The sequence below is a fragment of the Falco rusticolus genome, chromosome 17, assembly GCF_015220075.1.
Source record: "Falco rusticolus isolate bFalRus1 chromosome 17, bFalRus1.pri, whole genome shotgun sequence".
Taxonomy (NCBI): Eukaryota; Metazoa; Chordata; class Aves; order Falconiformes; family Falconidae; genus Falco; species Falco rusticolus.
This window is the reverse complement of record NC_051203.1, coordinates 7,251,977-7,264,258: the sequence shown is the minus strand read 5'-3', so window position 1 is coordinate 7,264,258 and position 12,282 is coordinate 7,251,977. Positions and strand designations below refer to the sequence as shown.

The window sequence follows — 12,282 nt, the reverse complement described above, 5'->3', positions numbered from 1 at the left end:
AAGCGGCCGGGCCGGGCGTGCCGCGTTCGCGGGAGCGGCGGGGCGGGGGCTGGCGGCGGCGGGAGGGCGATGACCGAGTACAAGCTGGTGGTGGTGGGAGCCGGCGGTGTCGGCAAGAGCGCGTTGACCATCCAGCTCATCCAGAACCACTTCGTGGACGAGTACGACCCCACCATCGAGGTGAGCGGGGCCCGCGGCGCCGGGCGCGGGGTCAGGGGAGTCCCGGGGGGCCGCGCCGGGGCCCCGCCGCCCTCGGGCAGCGGCCGCGAGAGGCGCCGCCGCCGCCCCCGCGGGCTGCAGCTCCCGGTCATGCCGGGGCGACGGTGCCGCGGCCGTTCTGCTCTGCCCGCCGGCCGGGGGTTGTGCCGAGGAGCCGGGTCGCGGCCTTTCCTGAGCGAGGGGCCTGGCAGCGGCTGCAGACAGCAGCGTTCTTCCCGGGGGGGCTCGCAAAGCTCCTGCGAATCTGCGAATCGTGCTCTTGGTCTTGTTTTTCCTTAATAATGCTTGAGGTGGAAAGAAGTAGCGCAATGTTTTCCTCATCTGAGACTCGCTGGTGCGTTCTGCAGGACTCGTACAGAAAGCAGGTTGTCATCGATGGGGAGACCTGCTTGTTGGACATCCTGGACACGGCAGGGCAGGAGGAGTACAGTGCCATGCGTGATCAGTACATGAGAACCGGGGAAGGATTCCTCTGCGTTTTTGCCATTAACAACAGTAAATCGTTTGCTGATATTAACCTCTACAGGTACTATCAGGGTCTTTACCGCACGGAGGGAAGGTGGGAAGAGGCATCAGACCCATTTGCTGTTAGACCCAGTGAAGACTAAATAATAGGCAAATACTAAATCTTCCATTTCTTGCAGAAAGTTTTTCTCGCTTATCTATGCTCTGTGTCAATGCATTGTTAGTCAACTGAGTGGGACAGTTACCTGGGTTGTTGTGTTAATCGGATGATATTTTGAGCATACAGAATGTAATCGCTTAAGAAAGTGGGTAAGAAGGCAAATAGGGCAGAGTTATACACGGACTAGAAGATGGAGTTTATGACGTTATTAGGCATACTGCTGTAGGTTAGAACCCCTGAGGTCCTGTCTGGCTTTAATATGTATTTTTGTAGGACACGGTTGTTTGGATACTGAACTAAAACAGTTTTTATATTTAGCAAATAGTTCTTAATTTTTTAATTATTATTTTTCTTTTTAAAGAGAACAGATCAAGAGAGTGAAAGATTCAGATGATGTGCCAATGGTGCTAGTTGGGAATAAGTGTGATTTGCCCACAAGAACAGTAGACACAAAACAGGCTCAAGAATTAGCAAAAAGCTATGGAATCCCTTTCATAGAGACATCTGCTAAAACAAGACAGGTAAGATGCTTCCCCTCATGCTCTGACATCTTCCTGTATGCTGAATGCAGAATGGTCTAACATTTTCCCATGTACTTTCTCTCTTACCTACAGGAGTAAGCATTTTTTAAATCTATTTGAAATGTTTAGCTTTTGATTTCCCCACTCACTCTTAGCTTGAAAGAGTTCTGGGTTTATCGCTGGGCTAGGCCAGCCCACAGATCATTCCAAACTTTTACTGACTTTCTTTCAAGTGAGTCATGTTTGTAAGAAGAAGAGAACTTTATCTGCTTTTGCTGAGAAGTGGTCAGACTGTGTGGTTAGTCATCCCAGATCTATTCCGTTTTCTTGGCTTCTTAATGAAGGCTAATTATAAGATTATGTTTACAGAAAGAATTCCCCAGACTGGACTAATAGACTTCTTCAGAGCTGCATTGAATATGCGACTCTGTCTGGTCAGCGTGTGTTCTGCCTACGTCAGTGTGGAGTGAAGCAGAAAAGGTGCAATTACTAAGCAGTAGCCAGAAAATTCTAAGAATTCTAAAGCAGAGGTGATTAGTAAAGAAGTAGCTTGTTTCCTGCATGGGGCCTCTCCACAGTTACATTTTGCCTTGTTTCTTTTAATAGCTCTTGCCCTGGCTGTTTGTCTCAGAGAAAGAGGAGTGTAAGTGGAAAGTTTTGGACATAAGTGCTAGTTTCTTCCTCTTAGGAGCTATGGGATAAGCTGGCTGCTCTCCTTCCTGTAGATGCATGTCTTTCAAATCATGTTAAGGGATTCTAAGGCTAGTGATCTCAAAAGCTTCAGGAAAGAAAATAATTTACCTGGATCATTTGCATTCAGGGTGTGGAAGATGCTTTTTACACGCTGGTGAGAGAGATCCGGCAGTATCGGATGAAAAAACTCAACAGCAACGAAGATGGCAATCAAGGCTGTATGGGATTGTCTTGCGTTGTGATGTGACAAGGTAAGCTGTAATGTAAGTTTTTCACTGACAACTTCTCCGTACATCTCTCAGTTGTTGATAAGCATGGCTTAGAAATACTAGCTGCTCTAGGTGGTTTTCTTCTCTATTATACGACCCATTGACACCCAGAAGTTTAGAATCTACAATTGTTGGGTTTTTTTCAAAAAAAGGGGGTTTTTCCTCTCTAAGTAGTTAGCAAGGCTTAAGAAAGGAAATTATATTCACAGCAGTGTTTTGACTGTGGCCACCCGAACTAGAATGAGGAGTGCGCATAGTTCTACAGTTGCCGTTTGCTGATGATTTGACTTCTGCGCAGCTTCTCTTGTGCTGTGTTCCGTTGGAATACGCACTGTTTGAAGATTAACCAAATAAAATAATTTAACAAAATGTATGAGTTCCCCGAGTGAAATTCTTTTCAACAGTTACTTAAAAGAGATTGCTCATCACTGTAAAAACAGGTAGACCAGTTCAGGACTTGTACTACCCTGTTGCACTGCCCGTCCATCACAGAGTTGGACAGCAGCTAATTAGAGATGCCTTTCTGTTCCAGATGCCAAGAATATGCGGTTCAGATGTAGCTGCTGGACGAGTCTCAATGCTACTGTATTGCATCTCATGCTGATGCCCTGCAGTATGTTGGTGCCAGTGACCAGAATCTTCGTACCAGTTAATTAGCACAAGGTCTTTTTCTGTGCGCCATCTGAAGAGGACATCTGTGGCATCTACCTCCTTGCTCAGCTAACAGAGCAGTTGCATCTCTTGATGTACTGGGATTTTTTTCTCACTGTGTTATCTGGGTTTGTTCAAGAAGAAAACCAGTCACAAGTGAACTACAGAGACTAAATGCTGTGAAAAAGATGACACTTTACCTCTAGAGTAAAAGCTAGAAGTGATGTTTGTCCCCTCTCTATTGGATTCTGATTTGCAGTGTTGTCAGAGGAGTGGCACTAATTGCTTGACAGGTAATGTCAGAAATGGTTTTGCACCGTGAATGCTCCTGTCACGTGTCATACTGGTATCTGCTCTCTGTGCACCTCTGCAGCATATTTTGAACATCTCCTTTGTGCTAGGAGTACCACTTAACTGATCATTCGTCTTCTGTAATAAAAAGGAGGTATCTTTCCTCACTTAAGTGCCTGTTTGCTAAGAAGATTTGAAGTTGTCTCTTGTTCCCTTGGGTTGAGGAAAACCCCGATGACTGGAATTTCTTGGGAGCTAATTCTCTTAAGCAGGCAAGTCTTGTGTGGGTGATCTCTTTGCCTGGCAGGATACTAAAACAGGAATTAATTAGCTGGAAGATCCAGCAGGCACTTGTAAGACTCTTGAACTAGGGAGGGGGACGTACTGCATCTGTTTTTTACTTTCTTTGTTTCTAGAAAAATAGGTGGAACTGTTCCTATTCTATATTGGTTTTCTGCAGCATTCAGATCTCTTCCTTTTCCAAGTCGGACCAAATTAGTCAGCTGTTCATTTTTAACATTAACTGCCGACATTTATGGGCAGCTTCTCGATAGTTAATCTAGTAACTGGAGGTTAGTTAGTTTGGTCAGCTGTTATTCAGCTCTGTGACTTGCAAATTATTTTATTCTGAAATATTTTTCTTACTACCAGATTGTATACACAGTCTCTTCAAAATTTCTCTATAAAGTGTAGGTGGAGAGTCTCCTTGTCAGGGGAGGAGTGTGGGATTTCGAGTTGACTGTGTTTGGTGCAGTGGTTGTCATGGCTTAGTCTGTCCAGACAGAGGGGAGAAGGTGATGAGCTCTAACAGAAACCTGAGCTACCTTCTGATTGCAGCATCCTTGCAAAATGAGGGAGAGAGTTCAGTGCTGACCACACAGAAGGCATATGATGTACTGATGGGAATTCTGGGCTTGTTCTACAGGCCTCAAAGTATGAGAGAATTGCTACTACATAAGCTGTGCGAATACTTCCTAGAACAACATTGTCACCCCGTTTAATTGGGACGTACAAGTGTGGTCACTGTTGCAAAGCCTACTGGTGTTCCTTGTAATACTGTGTCCTTCCCTAGTTCCTGTGCTGCTGATGCTGGGTTCTGCTCTGTGTGGTCAGACAGTGTATCCCACAGCAAAGCTGAATTCCCAGTTGCTCTCTGATAGGAGTAACGGGCCTTCGGCCAACAGAGGGAGCGTTCCGTCAGTCTGCCAAACCAGCGTGAGCAGAGGAATTGCAAGAGGCTTGATTTCAGTTTGTTCATGTCAGTCATAGGTCTTAATTTGGAGTTCTCAATTTCAAATGGAAATTAAAAGTCAGTAAATACTGAGAGAAGAAATTGTTTCTGTTAATAATGCTTCCTTCACTACTTACATTCTTAATTCTCTTCTTGGAATGAAGAGGATTGATCTGCATCACATTTTATCTGTGATAATCCTACTAATACCTTTCTGCAATTTATTTTACCCTTGACTGATGAAACACTGATAAGAATTAAAACCATAATATTTTTACATAAAACAACATTTTCTAGCAACATACACAATGGTGGGCAGCATTATGGATAGCATTGGCCGTGACTCGAGTCAGGTTTGTTTGAAGATGATCTGATGCCTGCAGATTAAACGTGGCAGAATTACTGCCACTGCAAGCTGACGTGTCATGAGCAAGCAGTGCTTTTCTTTGGTGCAAAAGAGAAATTATTTGTGAAAGTACTCTTTGAGCACTATGGCGGGAGATGACTGTCTGCTTCTAGATGTGTGACACATTATTGTTCACTTGATAAAAATAGAAGTGGAAAATGATAGCTTTTGGGATATGCATCTGGTCACATAGGCTCAGCATTTTGGAAAGACAGCAACGTGGAATTTGCAGTGTGTTGGAATGGTGAGATCTTGTCATCTGGGTGCATGTATGTTTTTTAATTATTTGGGAAACTTAGGAATTTCTTTCCTGGCAAGCTGTATCGCAGAGCGTGACTGCCTGCTGCCTGTGGCCATCGGACACCTTTTGCAGCTGGCATTTGATGTTTGGGGGTTGTGTGGTCAAGTATGGAAAATTATTTCTTTTGGATAGAGGTTCATCATATCAGTTCTCTACATTGCATAGCATGTTCCAGTTGTCATTAAAAATGTACTAGCTGTAACCTCAAAAGTTGTGAATTCTCAGAATTGTATGGGAACTGGCAAATGCATCTACTTTGTCTTTGGCATTCCCTTTCTCGTGGGCTATATAAAAATCTCAAAAGGGAAGAAGACCTGGTAAGGGTAGGTGAGTATGTATCTCACCTTTGGAACCTTAGAGGGGACTGCATCGGCTTTCAGGGTGCTCAGAGCTGACCTGCACAGGTGGCACTCCCATCTGCATTATTATAGTTTCACATCTAGCAAGTGATACAGAATCGGTATTGTGCCGATCATGAGTATGAAGTAAAGGGTCATACTTTGTTTCCAGCTGTCTATGTAAGAGAACCCTGATCTTGGTGGCAACTGAGAGAGAACTGTGGAAGGACAAAACCCCAAGAACGTTTGGCAGAATTACCTAGAAGATAAGCACATAAGTTTTTGCACAAGACAGATCCCTAGGAAGGGTGGTTTTGTAGATTTACTCCAAATGTTATTTAGAACTAACAGCACAACACCATGTTAGTGCCAAGCTAACTTTACTATCGTGACTGCGAAGAACAGGCATAAACAACTTAGATGTAAAATATAAAAAAAAGAGTAAAGCTCTTGTTCAAAAATTACCAGTGCCAATAACTGAAATATTTATGTTGTCGCAGACTGCGAACAGCTGTGTAACGAGATAGTGTAACTCTATGGCTTGTTACTGTTGATGTCCCTCCTCCATGGTCTTGTTCAAACAGCAATGCTCAAATTTTGTTCTTATTGTCATCAGTAGGACTTTGGATAGTAACCATGGTAATTTTTAGTACAGTTCAATGACTTAGAACTGCATTTCAAGCAACTTCAGGCCTATGGGGGGAAGGAAAGTAGTGGGAGTTTGAACTGCACACTGATCCTGTATGTGGTCCTTTACTCCCCAGGCCTTTTTGTGTAACTTCCAGGATGGTAGGGAACTGTTGGGATCTGGACTTTTTATCCAAGGGCTAATTTTTGTTGTTACTTTGTATAATTATTTGCTTTCAATAATGCATCTCTTTTCATTTGAAGTAAATTATTTTGCTTCTTAATAAATTTTTTTAAGGAATAAACTCTGAATTCTTTGGTCATTCCTTTTGTGGTAGTGATCTGGGCAGGGGATCCACAACTGGCTTACAGAAAGCTTGTCAATGCTACGTGCTTTCTCTGTGGGATCTAGGTTCACTCAGATTGTCACATGTAACATGGCATGAACAGCTGTATCATATGTGTCCACTATAGCATGAATAAGCAGTGAGAGTGGCTTTGAGACATACTACAGGTTTGTTCCAGAGTCCATTTTTAATACTCCACCAATCTGTGCCATGTCGTGCATCTTGCCTTTGTGTTCAGTCCCTGTATTTGCAGTGGGGTCCCTCATCATATTTGTGCTGACTTTGCCCTTGGAAAGGATGCTTGCTAAGTCAAAAAAAAAGGGGGAGAGGAAATTTCTTTACTTGATATTCCAAGAGTGGAATCAGCTATGAAGTTATTACTGCGTCCAAATCATGCTCTCTGTTAGACTTTTAAGTTGCTTAATTTGGTCTTCTAAAATACTTCTCTGTTGCAATAAGGCACTGTGTTGAGCAGTGCAGTAAGTGTGCTCTAAGTGCCTTTCTCCTAAGACATTGTGTCAGGCCTGTGGAACCCAGAGTCCAACCTGTTAACTGTGCAAGTAACTTTAAGGACAGACACCTAGCAACAGGGCTCTGAAGCTCCTTGCACTGTGCAGCTGCAGCAGTTGCTGCCTGTTCCAAAAGGAGAGATCCAGAATGTGAGTACAGATGGGTGCTTAAAAGCAAGTGTTTTCTTGGCTTATTAGGAAAGCTTTCCACCAGCCTGATTGTTACCTGTAACCATCTGTTCCTAGAAACTACTTCACACCTGAGGGACTTACTGGCTTTTGTTGCATACTGGAACAGAGACTGATCTAAACAGCCCCAGAGGAATCTGTGTAGGGAATTACTAAGAGCAATGTGGGAGAGAAGAGCTTGCCGAGGCTCTTAATGCAAGGTGCTTTTGTTCAAAAGGCACAACACAAGGAGTGCCCTTCTGAGCTTACCCATTACCTTCTCTCTATTAATACTTTTCTTCTTCAGGAATTGAAACCATTTTCTAGCAAAACTTGCCCCTAGGCTTATATTTGGACAGCTACCCCTGTGGCATGACTGCTCTGCTAGGTGACTGAGAGGAAGATCCTGCTAAATACCTGAAACTGTCAACTTTCTGGCATGTTTGGGTATTTTGCTTTGACTAGACCCAGGTGGAATGAAGGCAGCCTAGAGATAAAAGTGTGGTGGGGTTTTAGAGCCACTTTGAAGCCTCTGGGTGTGAATCACTCACTTTCTGGCTGAAAAAGTGTGGGAAGATGACTTGTTTGTAGTCGGCACTTCAGTTTGTAGAGGCTGTAGATCTAACTTTAGCACAGCATACCCAAGCTTTACTCATATTTCTATCGTGAACCCACATGAATTGATCCTGTGATTTAAAAAGCTAGGGGATCAAGAGACCTCTAGAGGAAGATGACCTCTGCACCCTAAAGGTTAATTTTGGTTTCAGATGTGAATCCTAAGATACTGATATATCCAGAAAGGTTAGGGGCAGATATAGTCCTTGTGGGAGTGCAAACAAGCAGGAGCCCGGTTTCATTGACCTTAAATTAAACAGTAACAGTAACATGGTGTTGGGGACTCACAAACTGGGGAATGAGTAAGAACAATTCAGAAACTGAAGACTGCTATCAACATGAGAGAGGGGACCAGGTTTTAGAGATCAAGACTGTAACGGCATCCCAGCTTTGCCCTGTTGTCCACACCTTTGCAATTTGCAGGGGTGGGGGGGGTGGACCAATTTATATTCTTGGGGAATATCTGGGAAGTGGGGCTAAAACTCCCTGAGTTCTGGAAAATTTCTTAACTGTTACCCAATGTGTTTTGAAGTTGTGCACATCAAGCAGTGATGTTTCAGAGAGAGTTTCTGGATGCTCTGGAAGTTATCTGAGCTGGACATGCTGCACCAGGTCTCAGCTCACCTGACTTCTCTGACTGGTAGTGCCACTAGCCTCCCATGTACCTATGGACAAATTCTATGACTTGTTATTTCTAACTCTCTATCTTGTCCAAGCAACTCTTTCACTTACTCTAGCCTTCTTTTGGGACAAGGCCTTTTCATAACTGTTCCTACAAAAGATAGCACAGGAAGCCCTTAGGTGCACATGTCATGCCAAACAATGTTGTCTTTCCTGGGGTGCTAGTTTTTCTGTTCCCTTCAATCTTCTCACCAAAGTCACCTTTTAAACTAGCAGCAAGGCTGCTGACGATAGCCTGAATGCTTAGCTTGACTTGTGCTGATGGCAGTGCAATTTTTCATCTCCATCAATAAGTGAAATATAAATAAACAGGAAAAGACTCTGCTTCAAATCAAAACTATTGTATCCTGCTGACCCATTTAGGCTTCCCACTTCCCACCAGGAAGCTGAGTCAGAAGCTCAGGGTTACCCTGGCAACACAAAGGGCCTACAGGTTCTGGGCATTTTCTTCAGGCAGGAGCTCTTTTCTAGCTTCATGTGAGAGATCTGAAGTAGGTTTGAGGAAACCCTAAAGGACTGGGTACAGCCCTCAATGCCTGTATGCTAGAAAGAATCTACTTAAAAGGTACTTCCCAAACTGATACCCTGCTCTACCAGATCCAGGCCAGGGTGTGGAGCTTAAGGGAGGAGTTTCTTGCCACACCTGGGATTGGACTAAGGGCTGGTCTCTGTAGTATGTGCTTTGGTTATGGCTCACCACACGCAGAACTGAACATCACTTTACATTATGATACTAAGTTTTATAAAGGCAGTTCCTGAAAAGCTCAGGAATTAAATATAGCTCCTTGCATTTTCCTTCTGTTTGTTTGTTTGATTCAGCTGGGAAGATGTGAGGACATCTGTGCAACTCCTGTTGCTAAAATCCAGTCTGTTAAGCAGACCCCTCTCTCAGGAAAAATCTTCTCTGAATAGCACACTGATTGGTGAGAGCACATAATTGTTACCTATCCACAGCTCCTGTTCTGACGAAAACATCAGCCTTGTGCCTTAGGGATTTCCTTTATACCACTGGTTCAACACAGAAGACATCAGTTTTAGTCTCTCTTAAAAGACTGATTTCCACAGTCCACTTTAGAAAGGTGCAACTGTCCTGGGAAGTAGCAATCTGACCAGACAACAAATGAAACTCTACTAAATGTAAAATGAAAGCCTAACTGAAAAGGGAAAAAAAAAAAAAAAAAAAAAAAAGAAGAAAGTTAAATTTGAGCCCTGCTTTCATTGGTTTCAGTGCAAGTGCTTGTGGTTGCACTTTAAATAGTCTTACAGATGACCTCTATTCTCCTTTTAGAGTAGGAGAGTCTAATTACAGGGAAGGGAAAGCAGCAAAAGTAGTGTTAGGCTGTTGTGCAGTCAGTCAGCTACTTGTGCTCTGTTACAGTAGGGTGTTACTTGAGGGTCTCCAAACTTGCTGCAAAGATGTCACGGGTGAAAATTCCAGGTAGGTCTGAAAGACAAGGCTCGTTAGCCTGTAGCCTCTGAGATTTTGATAGTGTGGTACCTTTGCAGTCCAGGGGACCTCACTGGGGGCTTTGAGTATTTTTATTCCTGCTTGGAGACATTTTTGGGTAGTGCAGCAAAGAAATAGCATTGTTATTTAAATCTTGTTCTACTTGTACTGAAGAAAAATATTGTACCTCGGGCAGTGTAATGTGTCCTGTAAATGTATCCTGTAGTGATACCATGAAATCACTGTGAAAGGGGTCAGAGAGATTTCAGGAGTTTCTGGTCGACCTGGCTAAGCTCAGAAGATGTGGGTGCTGCAGGTCTGAGGGGATGGGGAACACAAGCTAGGCAGCAGGAGTAGGGCCAGCCAGGCCTTGCAGAACAGTACAGAGGGGCTTATGACGGCCATTACAGAGCCCTGAAGAATATCGGCACCAAACAGTTCTGGAAAGAGCGTGTTCACAATTGCAGTGCTGTGTGGTGTGATAGACACTGTCCTAGTACATGAGGCTAGTATTAAAGCCCAGCCCTGCAACATCAGTGGGAGTCTGTTGACCTTCATGAGTGTAATTTTCATCCACTAAAGAGATGAAAGGTCAAACTAGGCATTTCTGGGATGCTTAGTTTGCAAATGAATATGTGGAGTTCAAATGCCAGGAGAGTATTGCGGCCGGATTTTGGGAAGTCAGCAGCTGGTGACTTGTGATGCCAGAGCTCCAGTCTGAATTTTCTGGGTCAGATGGAAAGGGCATGAGTTGCACCCCCGAAATGCTGATGCCACATCGTATGACCAGGAGTGAAAGTCTGTGGAACTGCAGCGTCTCAGCTGTCTGATCCTGTTGGTGAATAAGTGGAGATGTGACCAAAGGCAGCGGGAGGATGAAACTTAGAATCTTTGAAACAACAACCCATCCTGATCTTCACAAAGGGTGGCGAGTCACAGATAAAAAATAGCAAAGCAATCCAGTGTTGGCTGAGGTCATCTAGGCTAGAAAATGCTGTTCCCTTTGGGCAGCTGCAGAGAAACCCAGAGACTGTTGTAAAGCAGGAGCTCTGCCAAAGGGCCTCAGGGTGAATGGTATCTGCAGTGTGGCTCATTTATGTGCAGGCCACTCGTGCACAATCAACACTGAACTTATATCTTTGTATTGTACACTGTGATAAGTACTGTTCTTTGGTAAGTAGAAGGCTTTGGCTAAACTTGTACCTTACTAATCCCTTTTTAATCACTGGTGTGATGATTAGGCAAAAAGGCTTAGATTTTGAAGGGCTGATCTGTTGGGTTTATTTTGTTTCTGTTTTATTTCAAACAGCAGAAGACAAAGGGGAATATTGGTAGGCTTTTTGTATGCTGTGATACTGGCCAGACATGATCACTGGAAACAAACAGCAGTTACATGGTCACAGCGATCTTTCAGCAGTTTGAGAAGATGCTATTTCTCAGCGGTGCTAGCTGTGCCCCTCGCTGTTTCATGGAATGGTTCCAGCTTTTTGGTCCCTTGATACGTGAACCTGCCATTTGTAAACTCTTGTCCTAGCACCCCTAAGCTCCTGCTTAGCGGATAAACTTTTCTTAGTGGCGTTCTTTTCTCTGTGGCAGGAAATGAAACATTTCGCAGTTTCCCTTGCACTTATTCACACCTTTATTGGTTTTTAGGGTTTAGATTTTTTCCCTTTTTTTTTTTTTTTTTTTTTTTTTTTTAACCAGAGATCCAGCCTAAAGTAACGGCTTTTGAATGCATCCTGCTCCCAATGGATTTGATCCATGAGGGGACAGATCCAATACTTCATCTCCTTTATTCATGTTGAAGTCCACAGTAACGGTGCCCCCTGCCCTCGTCTTCCTACTTCATGTTTGCTGAGGCCTTACATGTCAGCAGAAAACTTTTCTTGCTGAGACACCTGTCATCCCAGAGTCCCTAACACTGGGAAATAATGGGATAGTGCAAAAAAAACTGCATTTTGTGTTCTAAGAAGCAGGTTGGGGCCTGTTGATGATACAGCAGCTTTACAACAGCAAACAACTTTTGTTACTGAAATCCTCTTGTTGTGACATTGCACTGCTAAGAAATAGACCTAGGGCCAGAATTTTCCCATATATTTGTAACTCAGCACAAGCCCTTTTGCATTACCACGTAACAGCAGGGAAAGGAAGCCCATGTTACGCACTCCCACTAACCCACAGCTAGGACCTTGGAACTGCAAATTCAGGGCTACAGGGATAAACTGGTTTGACCCCACCAACACTGTGTGGGGAAAAAAATGGCTAGGGTCATTACTGAAAATCTCTTTTAGGTCTGGCACACTTCTGCCATGCGTGTCAGTCCTTTCCACTTTGCCCCTCATC

General features: G+C 43.8%; 1 protein-coding gene across 1 annotated transcript; it reads left to right on the top strand.

Annotated features, from left to right (window-relative positions):
- Nucleotides 1-27: 27 nt before the first annotated feature.
- Nucleotides 28-3,456, top strand: NRAS (NRAS proto-oncogene, GTPase). Its single transcript, XM_037410851.1, has 5 exons — nucleotides 28-180; nucleotides 567-745; nucleotides 1,206-1,365; nucleotides 2,186-2,309; nucleotides 2,860-3,456. Exons 1-4 carry the CDS (start codon nucleotides 70-72, stop codon nucleotides 2,303-2,305), a joined length of 570 nt encoding a protein of 189 aa, XP_037266748.1. The 5' UTR covers nucleotides 28-69; the 3' UTR covers nucleotides 2,306-2,309; nucleotides 2,860-3,456.
- The last annotated feature ends 8,826 nt before the right edge of the window (nucleotides 3,457-12,282 follow it).